At 44.4% G+C, this 22947-nt stretch overlaps 1 protein-coding gene across 4 annotated transcripts in view; it reads left to right on the forward strand.

The window, feature by feature from the left end:
• LOC124144710 overlaps positions 1–22947 on the forward strand; it is a 37055-nt gene that overhangs the window by 7610 nt on the left and 6498 nt on the right. For 3 of the 4 annotated variants that reach the window (XM_046514249.2, XM_046514250.2, XM_048390877.1), the window contains exon 2: positions 20363–20767. In XM_046514249.2, the coding sequence (XP_046370205.1) occupies positions 20435–20767 (333 nt within the window). In that variant the 5' untranslated portion in view covers positions 20363–20434. Of the gene's footprint in view, positions 1–1242; positions 1390–20362; positions 20768–22947 lie in introns of those variants that run through there. The other variant, XM_046514248.2, reaches the window with a different exon arrangement.

The following is a 22947-nucleotide window of genomic DNA, read 5'->3' on the forward strand; positions in this document are numbered from 1 at the left end:
CTCTTGCGCTGACATTTTCATTTACGTTGTGGCTCTACCTGCCAAAGGCAATGTTGATCATTTCTAAAAACCAGCCGTTCTCAAACATAAAACTAACGCCTCGGGGCTGATTATATTTGTATTAATGTCTGCTCGCCCAGTCACCAAGGTATCCAATTTGTACTGGTAGACAGACTAGACGTGCAGCAGGGGTATATGCTGGGCCCTTCTCTTTTCACTTTCAGCGCTGTCATTTTGACAATTTGGTCCAAACATGACCCAGTGAAGTAACTCTTTCATCGATAGGGATTTACGCTACTGTTGCATTCTTTGTAAAATTCGAAATTAGTCATTAATATCACTCATGTATTTGCAGTAGGCGATGCGTATCTGTTTAGTCAAGCAGAGATTCTGTTGTAGGTAAAACTTTTGAAATGCATGCAAATCATATGACTTTTAATTCGCTTCATAAATGTGAAAATGTGACATCCAAAATCCATTTAGAGCCTGGACATTTGATATAGTTTACTGCCCCCACCCCCCTCCCCCATTTCATATAAAAATTACATGGACCCCCACCTCCCACCCAAATACATGTAACATGTTTTTCGTGAAGCCCCACCCCTTACCCCACCACCTGATGTTAAATGACCAGTCCTAAACTAAAATTCAAATCTAAAAAGATAGTTTTGAAAAATTACAGTTGTATCAAAATTTCACGACACTGACTCATCCGTCGCAATTGCGGAGTTGCTTCCCTTAGGCGTGCCAGACAACTATGATCATGGGTTCGAATCCCGGATTCGCTCCGACTACTTTTTCTTGGTTTGTCAGAACCATCGTGTGTTTCACCAAAATGAAGGCCTAGGCCTGCAGCACTAGGGGCATTCTTCCGACATCAAACTGACACGCCATGATTTGAAGAAACAAATCGGCATTACACCATACTCATTGATATTTAACTTTCAATATATACTCACAGTCTATCTTTCGAATAATAAATATTCAAAATCAAAATCGAAGACCACTTGCGTTTATGTCTTGATCTGATATTGAATTATGCTGAACATTTATGTACAATAATAGACAAATAGATACGCCTTAAGCATTTATATTATATATGCATTATACATCTTTCCAAATTCACTCGTGAAATTTCCGTCAGAACGTAAAGGCATGGAAGCAGATAATATGTTCCCATATATACACACGTAAGATGGCCAGAACACGTTCATGGGTGTCTCGTGACCTACTGTGGCTTTAACGACATACAAGCTCATGTGGCGCTGTAGTCGACTGGATCCGCCCTATTTACTCGCTACAACTACGCACGGTGAACCATTCACTGCCTTATTCAGTTGCCGGCTTATTCAGTTGTCAACCACGCGAAAGGCGGACGCTCTTGCCCAGGTGAGTTCAAACAGAGTAGAATGTTTAGCCTGTCTGTAGGTATAGTATAAATTGCAACGACAGATTTGATTTGCAGACATATCCGTTTGAATGTCTGGGTGATATGATTATTATTCAGCGATTAATATGTTTTTATGTGATGACATAATCAGTAATGGGAAAATAGCCAAGGAATGTGAACATGTACGGAGAACATGCATGTTTTTATGAATGAGTGCTTTCATTCTCGTCATTCCGAGTCTACATACCTCAGAGGAAAGTTTTCAACGTTCGTTAATGGGATAGTTTACCTTTGTACAATGCAAATAGGAAACACACAACTAGGAAACACACTACACCGTATGCTGGTACTATGCTTTAAAGGTGTTAAATCACGTTATCATGCATATAGACACTGATGGGGAACATGAAACCAAAAGTAACTGTAATCACGACCTGGGTGTGTTTATGTCAACTCTGACATGCCAAAAAATATTACAGAAATACTTGCCAATCCTGGATGCACACCTGGGTGTACCGGAGCTTCCCCGCCTGACAATGGCGGTATTCATGCAATACGTGTAATTACAGGTGCATTTATTTATCACTTGAGTATGTCTGGGGTATGTCGAGGTTGATGTGCTGGTTTGGTTTATGTGTGACTGATCTGCAATGATGGGGTATGTTCATAACGAGCTGTGCACCAGCCATAAGGGATATTCGGGGATATTTTATCATTGGCAATTAAAACAATAAAAAACACACCTTGGATCAATGTAATTTATGTGGCTGACAATTTATTGCTTTTCAATAGTCAGAAGCTAAAATATATTTTTGTCAAGAATTTTTGGCGACACTTTTTTTCTCTCGATAAAACCCGGCGTCTCAGAATATCAAATGGTCGGTCTGTAATATAGTTATTGAGTTGGAGTCACCATACCCGAGGTGTGAGGATCAGGTGTAGCCTTGTATGGATCCCACTGGTAGAAGAGTAAATATGTTTGAATACCTGTCTTAGAAAGCACATTCCACACCCTCGTTAGATACCAGAAACTTATCCTTATGTGGAGACCAATCACTTTGGTCAGATAGTGCTGCTTATTACACCCAGGTGTGCAGCCAAGCTGATTTCAATTGCGTGCATTCTTTCATTTTACTACCGGGTGTCAATGAAAGGCAATCCTCTTAACTTTCAATGTAACTTACATAAAGACGGACACACATTAACGTATCTGGCCCTTCCATATGCAGTTCATGTGAGAAGACGGAATGGGTGTTGGGTTACAATAGTTCATTTAAAGGCTATGAATGCCCCAGTTTAAAAGATTCGATGATATATTTGCCTAATGACTTCATGATTAATATAGTTATGACGACAATAGGTTATAAATTAATATATTGACGGATTCGACTTGAGTTCTTGGGCAAACTGGGGCAAACTGGGGCAAACTGGGGCAAGTTGGATTTTATCTTGTACTTCTGACAGGTCACATTTTCATTCGGGGCGGTCGGGTAGCCTAGTGGTTAAAGCGTTCGCTCGTCACGCCGAAGACCCGGGTCCGATTCCCATGTGAAGCCCATTTCTAGTGTCCCCCTCCGTGATATTACTGGAATATTGTTAAAAGCGGCGTAAAACCTTACTCACTCACTCATTCATTCATTTCTTTGTAATTGATCACTGCTTCAATGTCATGTTTCAATGTGTAAAGTATGAAAGTCGAAATTTACATTGTTATTATCTGCGATTCTCATGATTAATATCTTTCAATTAGTCTTCAACTCGGATGGTGAAGTGAGGTAAAATGGGGTCATAATTTATGCGACGTGCATACACCGTATACTGACTCTGAGCCGACCAGTCCTTGTTTTAGCCCCCTAATGCCGAGCACGAGCTAGGGTAACAACAAGTACCATATGTTAACGTCTTTTGGTATGACGTGGCAGGGATCGAACCTACGACCTTCCGCTCTCTGGGTCAAGTTAGAAGGTCTGCGTGTACTCATTAAAGATGACCTCCTTGAGGGTGTGTAGTTTAATACAGTCGACATTGTCAATAAACAACATATCACTTCTTCCTTTTCGCTGCAGTCACATAACTTCTGTAAATGTATAAAACCTGGGATCAATTCAAATGTCGGGTAAAATGGTTTTGTGACACAATAACCATGGTTTCCTTGACATACAAGATACGATTTTCGACCTAGAAAATAAAGATCGATGACCATCGGTGTCCGATAGTACCTGTATCTGTGATCTGACATTAAATTGAAAGGGTGGTACCGTGGTCGAATCCCAACCGTTTTAATAGACACGGGATGAGTATGACCAACAATGGTCAACCTTACTGACCAATCAGGGCCTGCTGGCGTTATAATGAAGTAGTGTTATACGTTAGTCATGACAATCTTTATTTGAAGTTTTAGGTGATGATTCAGGAAACAGGTTAGAAATGTGAAATGTACGACAATGCTCTCAGTGCCATCGGCGGAGCAGGATACGCTTCACTATTTGATATGGATCGATAAGCACACGCTCATTATGTTGCCGGAATCGTACATTGTAAGATATTTCTTATGATTATGGAAAGGGTTTTGCCACGTTTCAAAAGTGGCTGTTGGTAAAATAAATACTTCACTTTTAGAACCTGGCAAGACAACCTGTGCCTTCAAACACTTAAAACCCAATACGCCATACGTCTTGACCCGTGAAGATCCGGGGTAGAATATGCCTGTCGTAAGAGGCGATTAACGGGATCGGGTGGTCAGGCTCGCTGACTTGGTTGATACATGTCATTGTATCCAAATTGCGTGGATTGATGCTCAAGATGTCAATCACTGGATTGTCTGGTCCAGACTCGATTATTTACAGACCGCCGTCATATAGCAGCAATAGTGTGAGTTGGGTTTAACGCCGCTTTTAACAGTATTCCAGTTATATCACGGCGTGTCAGCTTAATGTGGGAGGAAAGCCCGAAGTGATGCAGGTCTCAGACGTTTACCACTTCGGTGAAACCCACGAGCACGGGTATGGTGCTGACAAACCTAGAAACATAATCTTGGCGAACCGGATTCGAACCCACAATCATAGGTTTGCTGGCGTGCCCAAGGGACGCAACTCTGCACAGCGAATTGTGGCGCCTTAGACCACTGGGCCACCCGTGTCCGCCAGGATATTTGTGGACAACCGAAATCTTATGCTCCTGTACATGAAAACTGATGACAATGATTCTGTTTGCGCGTTCGTCGTTTAATCCTTCACAACGAGTAGCACAGGGCGACATGTTTGACCCGAGTCAACACAGTGTTTGACCAGAGCCGACATGACTCTCTGTAATTCGGGATCATGTGGTGTAGGGTTGTATATTGAAGTGTAATGATCCCTGATGACACTTCAACTAGTATGACAACGCATGCCTACCAGCACTCGAGGAGCTGGTAGAGTAGCACATCCGAGATACGTGTATCACAGGTGACATTGATCGCAGAGTCATTGTTGCAATTATTGTTGGCTGTTTTCGATGGGATCGCCTCTGTGGTTTGATGGATAGAGCGTCTGCCTGCAGAGCGAAAGGTCGGTAGTTCGATCCCTGGCCGCGTCATGCCAAAACATGTTAGAAGATGGTACTTGTTACCCTGTTTGGCGCTGGGTATTAAGGGAATAATACGGACTGGTCGGTTCGGAGTCAGTATACGTGTCCGAGTGGAGTATATCACACGCATAGTGAAGCAAATTCATTGAAACTATATATCCTAGGCGATATCGCTTGTTCTCGTGGAAGCCAATTTTGGGTGATATTTTGACAAGACGCGGAGTTTTAAACTTTTGTAACCTTTTTTGATATATTTGATATCAAAAGACAGTCGGGTGATATTCTATATGTATCACGACATCCTGTAACTAATCGAGTCCAGACAATCCAGTGATGGATATTGTGAGAAACGATTCACGCCGTTGATGTACGGTGACAGGTCATCAACCAAGTCAGCGAGCCTGACCACAGAACCTGACCACTTAAATCGCCTCTCACGACCAGTAGAGGTTGCTGGGACCAGTTCTAACCCGGAATTCGCATTAAACGCTCCGGTACGTAGAACGTTGGTAATACAGACCTGATTACGAATATGATGCTTGTCTTTTATGCTTGTGCACATTTGTACGTGAATGATCCACGAGTGAGTTAAATATGTCAGATAACCCTCTGTAGTGGAGTGGAATGTCAGTGCAGATCTCTACAAGAATAGGCTAACAGTAAACTGTGTTGAAGTTTGTGTATCTGTTGCATTTATCCAGTAGTCAATACCACAGACAATGTGGTGGAAACAACGGTGTTCGTATATATAGAACGATGATATGACGGTCATGTCTGTCACATTTAAAGCGCACAGGCCACAAATCAGGCGAAGTTAAGCAATGATGGTTGCGGAGAGTAGGTGGATGGTTGACCGAGTTCGGCAACTTGAATCCTAGGAGTTCCTAGGGCTTTTTTAAAAAAAACATGTGGTGTCTCCTGCTGCGGGAGATTTTGTTTGAAAAATGCCTCTGTTCACTAAGCCATGTATTGGTACCCGGCAGGACTGTTAACATTCTAGCGCATCAGTAGGCAACTTGGGTTGTATATATAATTGGTGTTCTGACTGACGGGCAATATGCTGTTCGACGGAAACTGGTGATGATTTGAACCCAGCAACACGTTGATGGGTGTTATTCGAAGTGTCGACAGTGTTATAAAGACATAATACGATAACTGGTAGCGAGGATTTTAAGGCATATCACCCTTTATCCAGTTGCCTCCCCGACCATCTCTTACCCAATCCCCAAACAAACCCAGCCCACAATATCAAACCCCACCCTTGTCCTGCCACCCCCACAGCCTCAACTACCCTTCACCACAGCCCACATCTACCCACCTCTCCCGCTCCTTATGCCCCCCCCCCCCCCCCCCCCCCCCATCCCCCACGCCCTCCACCACCACGCACCTCTCTCCAAACCCTGTACAACGAGTTTCACCTCCGAACAATTTCATCCATAAACAGATCCAAATAGAAAGATTAGGCCCATTGACAAACAATACCTTGTCAACACAGGAAGGTTTGCATGCACCGAATACACAGTGTTCTTACAGGCCTAGACTGGCTGACATAGCTCAAACAGGCCCCTTCCATGATGAGGTCAGCAGTGTTTATAATAGGTCCTATAGTAAAGCTACAATGCGGAACAATAAACGGTCCTACCCTGAATTTCCCCCGAGATGGAGAGGGGCCAAGCCATGTCACGGTCTGCCTGCAATATACAGGTACTTTAGTCTTCCTTTCTCATATTAATTCAGTTGACTTATCAAGCATACATTTGTGTAGTTGCTGTATATATTTTCCATCAATCCTGTCACTGAAGAGGTACCCTCAAAATTATATAAATGGTAGATAGTCGTTTAAGAATATATACCACCTGCCGTGACCTCCACGCAACATAAACCGGTTTTTGTGATGCTATGGACTATAGTCCGTATGATGGACAGGCAGTGGAAATCGGGTTGGCGTTGTGATATAGATTGTGTTGTAGCGATACCACGTCCATACAGCGATAAGACACAAAGGCTTCGTGTATTTATGAGAAGGGCAATTTATGTAGTTTTAACATTTTAATAAATTATTGTGTGTGTGTAATTCGATACTGATGTGAGATGGTGTGATCGCCTGTGTTTGTGTGTGGTGGTGTGATGTGAGACGGTTTGGCGTGGCGTGGCGTGGCGTGGCGTGGCGTGGCGTGGCGTGGTACACTTCAAAAAGAGAAACGCAAAAGTGGTAATCGATTATTCAAAATTGGCCCACATCATTGACCCAGGTTCCATATGGCACAATCGGAACAATAGATTCTCAAGGTGAAGATCATCTGTTCTCAATATATTTTATGGCCACAATTAGAGTCCAAAACTGACTGACATAGACGTCCGATGGAAGCAATCAGATCCCGATTTGTGCCCAGTCTTGTAATGAATGGGGCTTGGTGCTACGTGGGAAAACCTGACTGCAGCTGAAGATTATTCTCGGCCTGTTGAGGCGTTACCAGGGGCACCCGTCAGTCGTTGCATGTTTTCGCTGTTCACTTGCTGTAAGATTGTTATGGCATGCAAATAAAAACCCAACGTGATTTTATAGCCCAACAAGTGTTGTTGCACGTGCATGTCATGTTGGTGTGTTTCGGCGCCAGGATCTCACGTGGTTATGTTTTTTCGATTTTTCCATCTTTTCACCACATTTCTGCAGTACCCCATTCTTCGACACAAATTAATCCCAATCCATGCAGAAATCCCAATTCATTTTTGATATTAATTTGGCATGGATGTCGGCAACACTCTGTCATATATTTACGATTTAACGAATTTTGCGTTTCTTATTTTTACAGAATATATATGAAGACATATCAAGTGTGTAACTGAGCATGAGATATGAAGATATCCCAATATACCGAATTACTGGGTTATTTCAGAACAAAAGAACGCTGTTGTCGATGAACCAAGCCGTACTCCCGATGACAATAAAACGGGTATTGAATGTACACAGTTTGAAGTCAGTACAGATGACAGACAACAATAGCTATCTGTCAGTCACATGTACCCGGGTGTCTGTTTCAATCTCTCCCGCTTACATCAGCGTTCAGATAAGCCAGCGACGTAATACAATCGTGCACGGATCACTGCTCCCATTGGGCGGAGTGAAGCTGGTCACATTAGAACCGACCATTGAATGTCCCGGAGTCGGGGGGGGGGGGGGGGGGGGGGGGACATGTGAACTTAATCATGCTTGTACAATCCTGCAGTTTATAAACAGACTCAATCACGTGACGTTAAACTAACTACTCCATGCGATATAAACGGGCGCTTGATTTCAACTCGAGTGAGTGAGTGAGTGAGTGAGTGAGTGAGTGAGTGAGTGAGTGGGTGAGTGAGTGAGTGAGTGAGTGAGTGAGCCGCTTATAGCAATATTCAGCAAGACCACATCTATGTCAGAAATTGGACTGAAACATTGCACACATGTTGAGAATCGAACCCGCGCCTTCGAGTGAAGAGCGAACGCTTTAACGACAATCTTAACACCCCACACACCCCACACACCCCACCCCCACCCCCACCCTCACCCCCACTCCCTAGATCGAGACCTCGTTCATGGATGCATATCGATCATTGCAACCCCCTATTAGAGTAACAGTCGCATTTCCTGCAGCCTTACAGTCTGGGACACGGGTGGCCCAGTCGTCTAGGGAGCCGCAATTCGCTGTGCAGAGTTGCGTCCCTTGGGCACGCCAGAAACCTATGATTGTGGGTTCGAATCCCGGTTCGCCCCGATTATGTTTCTAGGTTTATCAGCACCATACCCGTGCTCGTGGGTTTCACCGAAGTGGTAAACGTCTGAGACCTGCATCACTTCGGGCTTTCCTCCCCGACAAGCTGACACGGAAGGGTATAAAGAGAATACTGTTCAAAGCGGCGTTAAACTCAACTCACTCACTCACATTGATGTCGGCAAAGGCGAAGTAACAGCAGACACCAGTATAAGATTCTTGCGAAGCTGTTCGTTTTACCATGTTATTATCACGTTTCCATATACCAAAAAAAGAGAAGAACACCCGATAACCAGCCCTAACTGTGGATAAGGTAAATGTCAATCTAAAGTCTATTCAACCGCCGAAACACACAATCGCGAAATCGGTGCTTCCCTTGTTGTTCGCCGCGCTCATTTGTTCCGCCGGAGACTCTGCTCTATAGTAGAATGTATGCCGCATAGATAAGACTCAAAGGGTGATAAAGAAATCTTGTTCGGAGTCAGTGAATCGTCCACAGGCACTTGTTGACACGCAGTCTTTAATGACACGAACACGCTTGTAGACTGAAGTTATTTATTACGAAATACGAGAAGCTTGTAAGCATCACATTATGATACTTCAGACACTCATGAAAGTGTGATTTTAGTGCACACAACGCCTCCGTGGTCTAGTGGTAGAGCGTCCGCCCGGAGAGCGGAAGGTCCTGGGTTCGATCCCCGACCGCGTCATACCAAAAGACGTTAAAAGATTGTACTTGTTGTCACCCTGTCTGGCGCTCGGCATTAAGGGGCTAAAACAAGGACTGGTCGGCTCGGAGTCAGTATACTGTGTCTGAGTGGGGTAATCATGTTAAACTGCGGCATGGTATCTCAGTGAGCTAGCACTATAAATCGGCAGCAGTCCGGACTAGTACAAGCAGCCACACAAACACACACACGTACATGCACGTCACTATATAAGTGCAATAATCTTGGACGCGACGTTAAACCCCATTTCACCTCACCTAGTGCACAGTGGGCCTATTTGGCAATGATGCGAGTGCAATGATGCGAGTGCAATGATGCGGGAAATACATGCGCCCGTTGTGTGGATGAAGTCACGTGTACGTGCAGCCTGTCCCTGCCGTCACGCCACATTCCCGGAAAGAATCAAGCGTTCGTCATTGTAGCGTTATTGTGAACTCTGCTGACATTATTGCAAATAATGATACAACAGATAGGGTATGTGTTGAGTGTTGGGTTCAGTAAACCAGAAGAAACGTGATTTATTTGCCTGGTCTTAAGGTCGTACGGTTGGCAGTTGTTTCATATATCTATACGAGGGCCAGGACAAATTTACCCCTTTTTCCCCCTTTTACCCGACCCTACCCGTTGTAAGTCTCAAGTTGGGTACCAATTGTCTAATTAGGAACTGTTTTACCGGAGCCCTGACAAAAACTGTAAGATTCACGCATAAACTGATCTGAAGCTGAAGTTGACTCAAATGTTACCTTTACTCATATATGTAACAGTCAGAGGGAATGCGTGTATTGTCAGAGAGAAGTGAGAACATTTGCGACGTGTAGAGTGTAACAAGGGGTAGAATAGGTCATCAGCAACCCATGCTTGCCGTAACATGTGACTATGTTTGTCGTAAGAGGCGACTTACGGGATCGGGTGGTCAGGCTTGCTGACTTGGTTGATGCATGTCATCGTATCCCAACTGCCAGGATCGATGCTCATGATGTGAATCACTGGATTGTCTGGTCCAGACTCGATTATTTACAGCCCGCCGTCATATAGCTGGGATATTGCTGAGCGCGGCGTTAAACAACAAACAAACACTGTTGGTAGTGTTGCTAGCATCCCAGAGACTGACGACAGACTGCCATCATATATCTGGAATATTGTGCGGCGTTAAACAATAAACAAACAAACAAACAAACAAGCAAACAGACCATGGACTTTTTTGTGTTTTTAATCATGAAACGATATATCACGTGACCAACCATGGGTCCGTGTAGTGGGTACCCGGGTCCAACTCAGGACTCATCCGATCCGTGTACCCTACTTACCCGACCTAGCCCTAATTTATACCAGGCGTTGGCGAATTAATGAATAAATAAAAGTGGATTTTTCGCCGCAGGCTTACATCTATTTAATCTGTATTATTACGGCCTTCAGTGATGGTGTTCAACCAGGGTGTCGGTTAATTGGACGAGATACAACTCAGTCGGGCCAAATGTGAGTGAGTGAGTGAGTGAGTGAGTGAGTGAGTGAGTGAGTGAGTCTTGCTAAAGGACCATCGGAAAGGAGGGGGGAAATTGGGTGGGGTGGGGGGGGGGGGGGGGGGGGGGGGGGTCATAAAAGACTAAGAGACAGAGATAAAACATTATGAAGAACACAAATCTCATGTACAACAGCCAGCCCACCCATTTGATTATAGAGCCATAAAAACATGATTAATACCATAAAATATATAATATCTTTGTTCCCGCCACACAAAAGACATGATTTAATGAAATTTTATAATATAATAATATTGTAGAACAGTTTTAACCAATATGAATGAATTATCACTAAAATACATGTGCTTAAGGAGAGTGAGGTTTCCCACTATAGTAACAATATGTGGACATTTCTTGATGTCCCCGCTGTGATATGACTTGAATATTGAAAGACACGACTCGGGGCGCTACTCACCCACTCACGCGTTTACCGTCATACATTATACATACTGTAATGTTCCAATAGAACCAGAACTACCTATTTAACGGGGGATGTGGGGTAGCATATGGTTAAAGTGTTGAAGGCACGGGTTCAATTCCACACATCCGTATAATTTGTGAAGCCCATTTCTAGTGTCCCGAGCCGGGATATTGCTGGACTATTGCGAGAGTGGCGTAAAGCCATACTCACTCATTTCTTAACGAGAGAATGCCCCCGTTGGCATCAGGTGAGCCTCAGTTTATTAATATATTTTTTCATTTCCGTTTACTGACCGACCATGTCATATCTGGGCCCAGAGTCTGGGATAGTGAGATAGACTTATAGACTACTGTTGGAATGTAAAATAAAGTCTTAATCGAAATCGACGTTTTCCTAAATTTATTCATAATACAACATCAAAAGAAATGCGTTTCCTCACCCGCGCGCCATGCACTGTACTGAGTTGACACTGAAGGGAGTACTGGCACACAGATGGATAAAATAAATAATAATTGTTATTTTATTGACGCTTCAAAGTAATATCAATTATATTTTCCCCCTCCACGAACTCAATATAGTGTTTATTTTCGCCTTTTCAGGATGGATACCAACATTTTGAAGTAAAAACACCTGATCAATCAGCCCCGTTACAATCAATATTCTGCATCATCGCGAGCATGGAAGCGTTTATCAAATTCCCCATCCTAATAAAGATGAATGGTGGAACTCTGTCCCGTGTAATTGATCATTTCTCTATGTTATCAGGGAGCCGCTGATGAGAAATCTATGCTGTTGTGCGTTTCTATTTGCCTAAATCAAGAGTCCGCGTTAAGCTGGCTTGCCTCCAGACCCGAGATCAATGCCTGGGAGCGTGAGTCGTGGGCAGGAGCAGAACAGTACCGTTATGTACTGTATTAACGTTGCCCGACACAGATCTGGAGTTTCACTCAAGGATCACGTCTCATGCCTATTGTGAATACCAGAATGTTGTATCATGTGAGTGAGTGAGTGAGTGAGTGAGTGAGTGAGTGAGTGAGTGAGTGAACTTTGCGTCGTAACATCCCGTTGCAACATTATGTATCGCATCTCAATATCATAACATATCGTGACATTGCATTCCAACATCGAAACAACGCTACAGGTTAACATCCCATATTACAGCATCGAAACATCGTGCATCCTAAATATCCAATCGCATCCCAACAACGTAATATTGCCATCGCATCCCAACATCGTAACATTGCCCTGGCATCCCAACATCGTAACATTGCCATTGAATCCCAACATCGTAACGTCATGCATCACATCGCAACATCGTAACATTGCCGTCGCATCCCAACATCGTAACATTGCCATTGAATCACAACATCGTAACGTCATGCATCACATCGCAACATCGTAACATTGACATCGCATTCCAACATCGTAGCATTGCCGTCGCATCCCAACATCGTAGCATTGCCGTCGCATCCCAACATCGTAGCATTGCCCTGGCATCCCAACATCGTAACATTGCCATTGAATCCCAACATCGTAACGTCATGCATCACATCGCAAAATCGTAACATTGCCATCGCATCGCAAGATCGTAGCATTGCCGTCGCATCCCAACATCGTAACATTGCCGTCGCTTCCCAACATCGTAACATTGCCATCGCATCCCAACATCGTAACATTGCCATTGAATCCCAACATCGTAGCGTCATGCATCACATCGCAACATCGTAACATTGACATCGCACCCCAACATCGTAACATTGCCATTGAATCCCAACATCGTAACGTCATGCATCACATCGCAACATCGTAACGTCATGCATCACATCGCAATATAATAGAATTGCCGTCGCATCCCAACATCGTAGCATTGCCGTCGCATCCCAAAATCGTAACATTGCCGTCGCATCCAAACATCGTAACATTGCCATTGAATCCCAACATCGTAAAGTCATGCATCGCATCGCAACATCGTAACATTGCCATCGCATCCCAACATCGTAACATTGCCGTCGCATCCCAACATCGTAACATTGCCGTCGCATCCCAACATCGTAACATTGCCATCGCATCCCAACATCGTAACATTGCCGTCGCATCCCAACATCGTAACATTGCCGTCGCATCCCAACATCGTAACATTGCCATTGAATCCCAACATCGTAGCGTCATGCATCACATCGCAACATCGTAACATTGCCATCGCATCGCAACATCGTAGCATTGCCGTAGCATTGCCGTCGAATCCCAACATCGTAACATTGCCGTCGCATCCCAACATCGTAACATTGCAGTCGCATCCCAACATCGTAACATTGCCATTGAATCCCAACATCGTAACGTCATGCATCGCATCCCAACATCGTAACATTGCCGTCGCATCCCAACATCGTAACATTGCCATCGCATCCCAACATCGTAACATTGCCATTGAATCCCAACATCCTAACATTGCCATTGAATCCCAACATCGTAACATTGCCCCCACATCCCAACATCGTAACATTGCCGTCGCATCCCAACATCGTAACATTGCCCCCACATCCCAACATCGTAACATTGCCCCCACATCCCAACATCGTAACATTGCAGTCGCATCCCAACATCGTAACATTGCCATTGAATCCCAACATCGTAACGTCATGCATCGCATCCCAACATCGTAACATTGCCGTCGCATCCCAACATCGTAACATTGCCATCGCATCCCAACATCGTAACATTGCCATTGAATCCCAACATCCTAACATTGCCATTGAATCCCAACATCGTAGCGTCATGCATCACATCGCAACATCGTAACATTGCCATCGCATCGCAACATCGTAGCATTGCCGTAGCATTGCCGTCGAATCCCAACATCGTAACATTGCCGTCGCATCCCAACATCGTAACATTGCAGTCGCATCCCAACATCGTAACATTGCCATTGAATCCCAACATCGTAACGTCATGCATCGCATCCCAACATCGTAACATTGCCGTCGCATCCCAACATCGTAACATTGCCATCGCATCCCAACATCGTAACATTGCCATTGAATCCCAACATCCTAACATTGCCATTGAATCCCAACATCGTAACATTGCCCCCACATCCCAACATCGTAACATTGCCGTCGCATCCCAACATCGTAACATTGCCCCCACATCCCAACATCGTAACATTGCCCCCACATCCCAACATCGTAACATTGCAGTCGCATCCCAACATCGTAACATTGCCATTGAATCCCAACATCGTAACGTCATGCATCGCATCCCAACATCGTAACATTGCCGTCGCATCCCAACATCGTAACATTGCCATCGCATCCCAACATCGTAACATTGCCATTGAATCCCAACATCCTAACATTGCCATTGAATCCCAACATCGTAACATTGCCCCCGCATCCCAACATCGTAACGTCGTCTTTAACGATAGGCAGCTGCTGCGATGGGCCTTCTGCGATAGACCTGAATGTTACGTTGTATGGTACCTCGATCTGAATCTGAATCTGATCTACTTCAACGCTTATGTGGTATCTCATTAGCACCTATCCTCTTCAATTATGGTGACATTTACAAACATGCAGCTCTAGAAACTGAGAAAGTCGTACTGATCTAGTAAACGGTATATTCTGACCACACATCAACAACCCCATAACGTTAGGACGCATGCAGGTCATTTGGCTGAATGGTGAATGCATGATGTTAGGAAGAACTATAAATGCAAGAGGCAATGCTTACTGTAAAACTGAAATATAAATGACACAAAGAATTTTCGGAATATGTACAAAGTCAATTAGAATGCCGGTTAGTATTACCTAATAGCAAAATCAGATAAACCCAAGCAGACCTTATACGGTAATTTCCGCTACGAAATCGGCCCTCTAAATTAGGGCACCGACAGTGCTTGTTGTAAAGCTGGAGGTGGTCAGCTCCAACTTGTCGGGGAACTCAGAGTCGCGGAGCTGAACAGTGTGAGTAGATTATCACATATTCATATCATAATATTCCTCTTGAAACCTTTGACAAACATGAACTATGTATAACACAAATATAAGGACATGTATAAGAGGCTTTGCGTTGGCAAGACGTTTCAGACTCTCCGTTCAGCTTCTCGTCACAATGCTACTAAAGTGGTAACATGAGCCTGTGTGTCTGTGGAGTGCTTGTAGTGTGTCTGTGGTGTGCCTGTGTAGTGCTTGTGGTGTGTCTGTGGTGTGTCTGTGTCTGTGGTGTGCCTGTGGTGTGTCCGTGGTGTGTCCGTGGTGTGTCTGTGGTGTGTTTGTGGTGAGCCTGTGGTGTGTCTGTGGTGTGTCTGTGGTGTGTCTGTGGTGTGCCTGTGGTGTGTCTGTGGTGAGCCTGTGGTGAGTCTGCGGTGTGTCTGTGGTGTGTTTGTGGTGAGCCTGTGGTGTGTCTGTGGTGTGTCTGTGGTGTGCCTGTGGTGTGTCTGTGGTGTGCCTGTGTAGTGCTTGTGGTGTGTCTGTGGTGTGTCTGTGTCTGTGGTGTGCCTGTGGTGTGTCCGTGGTGTGTCCGTGGTGTGTCTGTGGTGTGTTTGTGGTGAGCCTGTGGTGTGTCTGTGGTGTGTCTGTGGTGTGTCTGTGGTGTGCCTGTGGTGTGTCTGTGGTGAGCCTGTGGTGAGTCTGCGGTGTGCCTGTGGTGAGTCTGTGGTGTGTCTGTGGTGTGCCTGTGGTGTGTCTGTGGTGTGCCTGTGGTGTGCCTGTGGTGAGTCTGCGGTGAGCCTGTGGTGTGTCTGTGGTTTGCCTGTGGTGAGTCTGCGGTGTGCCTGTGGTGCCTGTGGTGTGTCTGCGGTGTGACTTTGGTGTGTCTGTTGTGTCTGCGATGTGCCTGTGGTGTGTCTGTTATGTCTGTCTGAGGTGTGCCTGTGGTCTGTCTGCGGTGTGCCAGCGATGTGCCTGTGGTGTGCCTGTTGTGTCTGCGCTGTGTCTGTGGAGTGCCTGTGGAGTTTCTGCGATGTTTCTGATAGTCGTAAACGCTGTGTGCCATTATTGTTATGACATAGCCTTCATGCACAGAAATTGCGATAATTACACCAAGTATCCTTACTTGTTATAACATGACGCTGTTGTTTCAAATCACATGCATTCTGTTTTGTCCATTCATCTTTCTTCAGGCAATTTAAAACATGCATTTTTTCTATCATTTTAAAATATCATCTGATCGATGATGTTTTGCATTGGTCTAAATAATACTTCGCTACTAAACGTTATCGTCACAGTCCTTTATTTCTGCAAGGCATCTTTACAGTACTTTCATGATGTATGACACAATCACAATCAAATTGCTGCATCACGCCGTTATGCAACTCCCCCGCTACATAACATTGTTTTAATCCGTTATTGTTACATCAATACAAACCTGTGTAGGTACATGTCATATGTACATAGAGGTTATCAGGAATGCGTATTGTATTCAGGCAGCCTTGGTATTCCTAATACAGGTCTTTTATCATCGTTACGAACCTTTATACCTACAAGACTTCGTGACAATCCTTTATAGCTGCAATACATCGGTACAATCCTTTATAGCTGTAAGACATCAGTGCAATCCTTTATAGCTGTAAGACATAGGTACAATCCTTTATAGCTGTAAGACGTCTGTACAATTCTTTATATCTGTAAGACATCGGTAAATCCTTTATAGCTGTAAGACATCGGTACAATCCTTTATAGCTGTAAGACATCGGTACAATCCTTTATAGCTGCAAGACATCGATACACTCCTTCATAGCTGTAAGGCATCGGAACAATCCTTTTTTTTGCTGCGAGAGATCGGTGCAATTTTGTATTGCTGCCAAACATCATTACAAAATATGGTTCACGGGAATTTTCATAACCAACCAATGGGCTTTGCATTTAATTTACAGTTCGTGTTAATTCATATTATTTCATCTCACTTGTCTGTTTCCCTTCAGAACTATTGCATTAATACAGTATGTATCAGTTATTCACATACATAATATGTATTCACAAGTGATGCCAAAATCGGTACAATCCTTTATAGCTGTAAGACATCGGTACAATCCTTCATAGCTGAAGACATAGGTACGATTCTTTATAGCTGCAAGACATCGGTACAATCCTTTATAGCTGCAAGACATCGGTACAATCCTTTATATCTGCAAGACATCAGTGTAATCCTTTATAGCTGTAAGATATAGGTACAATCCTTTATATCTGTAAGACATCGGTACAATCCTTTATATCTGCAAGACATCAGTGTAATCCTTTATAGCTGTAAGATATAGGTACAATCCTTTATATCTGTAAGACATCGGTACAATCCTTTATATCTGTAAGACATCGGTACAATCCTTTATAGCTGTAAGACATCGGTACAATCCTTTATATCTGCAAGACATCAGTGTAATCCTTTACGGATGTAAGATATCGGTACAATCCTTTATAGCTGTAAGACATAGGTACAATCCTTTATAGCTGTAAGACATCGGTAAAATCCTTTATAGCTGCACGACATCAGTACAATCCTTTATAGCTGTAAGACATAGGTACGATCCTTTATAGCTGCAAAACATCGGTACAATCGTAGTGGTTGTCAATCTTAGTTGTTGTCAGTCGTAATGGTGGTTAGTCGCAATGGTGGTCAGTCGCAATGGTGGTCAGTCGCAGTGGTTGTCAATCGCAGAGGATGTCAATCGCAGAGGATGTCATTCGCAGTGGTGGTCATTCACAGTGGTTGTCATTCGCAGTGGTTGTCATTCGCAGTGGTTGCCAATCGCAATGGTGGTCAGTCGCAGTGGTTGTCATTCGCAGTGGTTGTCAATCGCAGAGGATGTCATTCGCAGTGGTTGTCAATCGTAGTGGTGGTCAGTCGCAGTGGTTGTCATTCGCAGTGGTTGTCATTCGCAGTGGTTGTCAATCGTAGTGGTTGTCAATCGCAGATGATGTCATTCGCAGTGGTTGCCAATCGCAGTGGTTGTCATTCGCAGATGATGTCATTCGCAGTGGTTGTCAACCGTAGTGGTGGTCAGTCGTAATGGTGGTCAATCGCAGAGGATGTCAACCGCAGTGGTTGTCAATCGTAGTGGTTGTCAATCGCAGTGGTTGTCAATCGCAGTGGTTGCCAATCGCAGTGGTTGTCAATCGCAGCACTTGGCTGTCACACCGTAGCTTCTAGATTCCAATAACACACATTGATCATACCTAATATCACATCCCATTATTTTTCATTCACTTTCCCCTTTGTACACACTGCGATCAACGCGTGAAGAACCTTTCACCCAATAACTCAATACTCCATCCATGTATGTGATATATGACGGACTAAGTTAATTAACTACATTATCTCCCTTGTATGCTGCACACAACGTCCCCGTCTACCACAGTGGCAATGTGTAACGTACGTCAATATCACGGCTTGAGTGACACTAACAAAGGTATTTTCCACAGGCCTTTTTAACGGTCTGCACCAAGACGAGGTTTTCCCTGTTCGGCTCGGGGGTGTTTTATCAACACTTCAAACATTCAAGTGGTCTACTGTCGGGGGTCTTTTCAACCGTTATTCACAAGTATTCCTTTGTCCTTTCATTCACTCTGTCCTTTGTGCAGGATGGCTTCGATGTGTCAGAGAGTTCATTATACCGACACTGCAAGCAATCTAGGTGACCGTAATAGAATGTCGAGTTCAATGTGTGTGGATGTGATAGTGACACTTTTTCATATTGAATGTGAAGGCGAATGATGTGGTTGCGGATGTACTGATCCTATCTCCTTCTCGTTCAATTTCTAAGAAAGAATGCAAATATTCCAATGATGTCATTTCTACTGTCGCCGTGTTCGACATACCTGACCATCCTTAGTTTCTGAAAAAGTGTTCCAAATGTGTATAAACCTATTAACATGGGGAAAATGGACAAAATTTGACAAATATTTAATCATGTTACATGCGACATATTAAGAATTGCATGTGGTGAGAAAATGTGAAATTACACACCAACAGACCATGTTCCAAAGTCATAAAGCTATGGTTATGACGTGTTAAATTCGGGGCGTTAAAGCAAAATCCGTGATGTACCCGTTACACTGCAGCCAGTGAATGATTGTTGTTTTAGCCGTACCCAGCTACTTCACAGCTGCCTGTAAATAATGTAATCGCGTGGGCAAGTGTGTTGAGCCTTGAACATTATTGCAGAGATTCAGAGTGTGAGCTTGATCTGGGAGGAAGGCCCGACGTGATGCAGGCCTTGGACCTTTACCACTTTGATGAAACCCATGCGCACGGGTATGGTGCTGACAAACCAGGAACATTATCAGAGCGAATCAGGGATTCGAACCCAGATCCGAGGATTCTGCCACGCCTTAGGCACATAACTTGAATTGAGGCGCCTTAGATGACTGGGCCAAGGTGCCCCAATATTATCGAGTCTGGACCACGGTGCCCCAATATAATTGAGTCTAGGCCACGGTGCCCCAACATGATCGAGTCTAGGGCACGGTGCCCCAATATGATCGAGTCTGGGCCACAGTGCCCCAATATGATCGAGTCTGGGTCACGGTGCCCAATATGATCGAGTCTGGGCCACGGTGTCCCAATATGATCGAGTCTGGGTCACGGTGCCCCAATATGATCGAGTCTGGGCCACGGTGTCCAATATGATCGAGTCTGGGTCACGGTGCCCCATTATGATCGAGTCTGGGCCCACGGTGCCTCAATGTAATCGAGTCTGGGCCACGATGCCCCAATATGATCGAGTCTGGGCCACAGTGCCCCAATATGATCGAGTCTGGGCCACTGTACCCAATGTGATAGAGTCTGGGTCACGGTGCCCAATATGATCGAGTCTGGGCCACGGTGTCCCAATATGATCGAGTCTGGGTCACGGTGCCCCAATATGATCGAGTCTGGGCCACGATGCCCCAATATGATCGAGTCTGGGACAGCAAAACTAGTGGTTGACAAATGTACCCAAGGCCATCAAACATTTCTGTATCATTGTGTCATGTGTGTTCTGTTTGTTTCAGCCTGCCACTACAATGGATACATGATATGAGGTGAAGGTCGACACGTTCAGTTACTCGTCCAATCTTGCCGCCATGTTGACAACTTTTTTCAAAAGAAGGCGCCGAGCGTCCTCCATCACCTTTCTTGGACTAGTAGCCTTCATGTTCCTGTGCTTATGGAACTTTTCTACAATGGACAACCCTTCTCAAACATATGTGCACAGATTCAGACTATTCGGCGGAGCTGCGGAAGAAGACCTGCCGTCTGACTTTTACAAACTACCGGCGGATGATCCTACGCTGGTGGATATAGTTCGTAGCAAGTTCCGGTCTCCATCGACAATGGATTATAACCTGACTAAACCAGACCAGCGAGACTTCTCACGCGGACCAAGTGAAGTTATTGACGGGATCCTTGGTTCAAAGGTAAAATATAGCAATAAAACGTTTAAAAAACCAAACACATAATTTAAGTAAGACTTGACATCAATGTTTTTTTGCGTTTATTGAGGGATAAACGCACAGCCGGCTTACACACTGAGTAAATCAGCTTAGCGGATTTACAGAAAGTGTGCACAATTACCGCAATTACCTATTAAAGTCAATTCTTTTAAACACGTCAACGATACGGGGTAGAATAGATCTTCAGTAATCCATGCTTGCTGTAAAAGGCGACTATGCTTGTCGTAAGAGGCGACTAACGCGATCGGGTGGTCAGGCTCGCTGACTTGGTTAGTGCATGTTATCGTATCCTAATGGCGTAGATTGATGCTCATGATGTCAATCACAGGATTATGTGTTACGACAAGCATGGGTTGCTGAAGACCGGTTCTCTGCCCGGATCTTCACGGGTCTTATATCTAATAAATGACATTGTGTTTGCTCAAGTTAAGAGGTTCTATATACTAAATGGCCTGGTACCGATTTCCAGTTCAGGTATAAACATTGGTCGATTTCACAAAGCGAGGGTAACCCAGTTGTTGAAGCGTTCGTTCGTCCGCCAAAGACCCGGGTTCGACTCCCGACATGGGTACAATGTGTGAAGCCTATTTCTGGTGTCCCCCGCCGTGATATTGCTGGAATATTGCTTAAAGCCGCGTAAAACCATAATCACTCACTCACTCAAAAAACGATTTTAGCGTTATGCGACTATCGTAAACCAATGTTAAAGTATAAGTGTTTTTCCCATAAGTGACAAAAGGTCTGAGACATACATCACCTCGAACTTCGGAAAAAAGGGGGGCACGGGTGGCCCAGTCGCCTAAGGCGCCGCGATTCGCTGTGCAGAGTTGCGTCCCTTGGGCACGCCAGAAACCTGTGATTGTGGGTTCGAATCCCGGTTTGCCCGATTATGTTTCTAGGTTTGTCAGCACCATACCCGTGCTCGTGGGTTTCACCGAAGTGGTAAACGTCTGAGGCCTGCATCACTTCGGGCTTTCCTTCAACATTAAGCTGACACGCCGTGATATAACTGGAATACTGTTAAAAGTAGCGTTAAACCCAACTCACTCACTCACTCGGAAAAACAGAAATACTGTTGAAAGTGAAGTTAAACCAATCTCAATCAAATATTTACAGCCCGCAGTGATACAGCTGGGATATTGCAGACTGCGACTTCAAACAACATTCATTCACTCTTAAGTGAAACAGCACCTGTGTCGGCTGTGTGTAAGAGGGTCGCTCGGGTTACTAAAACATAATCCTTTTTTTAAAACAAATGATTGTACAGGTCTTTATTACATGCTCGTATGTGGCAGTCTTGAGTCATGATGGGAGAACGAGGCGAGGCGTTTTGGGCTACTTACGTAATAGCACATGTCACAAGTGACAAATCACCAGACTTTAGGAAAGGATGTCGACACACTAAACTGCCTGTAAAAATCTCCATCTAGTTTTAAACTGCAAATTTCTTTATACTGTCGGAAAAAGACGTTCTTGTGATATGTTTACGGAAAGGGAGACATAGCATTAGCCTTTAATACAAAGATAAACATGCTTGATAAAAATAAATAAAATTACACAGCTTGAATGATGATACGAGGAAATTCAACTTATCAGCTCAAACTGGCTTCCATAGGACATGACGCTTGGTTAAGATTCAGCGATATATTTTATACTTCAGTGTGAAAGACTGAATTTTCTGTGGACCGCCTCCGTGGTCTAATGGCAGAGCGTCTGCCCGGAGAGCGGAAGGTCCTGGGTTCGATCCACAGCCGCGTCATACCAAAAGACGTTAAAAGATGGTACTTGTTGTTACCCCGTCTGGCGCTCGGCATTCAGGGGCTAAAACAAGGACAGGTCGGCTCGGAGTCAGTATACTGTGTCTGAGTGGGGTATTCATGTTAAACTGCGGCATGGTATCTCAGTGTGATAGCACTATAAATCGGCATCAGTCCGGACTAGTACAAGCAGCCACACACACACACATACACGTGCGTGCACGTCGCTATATAAGTGCAATAATCTTGGACGCGACGTTAAACCCCATTTCACCTCACCTGAATTTTCTGAAGTTGAGAAAAGTGTTATTTTCATTGAAGTGAACATAACACTTGATATTTCACTGCAGTGAACATAACAATTTGCCGGAACTATTGTCAGACAAG

The sequence above is a fragment of the Haliotis rufescens genome, unplaced genomic scaffold (genome assembly GCF_023055435.1).
Source record: "Haliotis rufescens isolate VD_foot unplaced genomic scaffold, xgHalRufe1.0.p SCAF_9, whole genome shotgun sequence".
In the NCBI taxonomy this organism is placed as follows: Eukaryota; Metazoa; Mollusca; class Gastropoda; order Lepetellida; family Haliotidae; genus Haliotis; species Haliotis rufescens.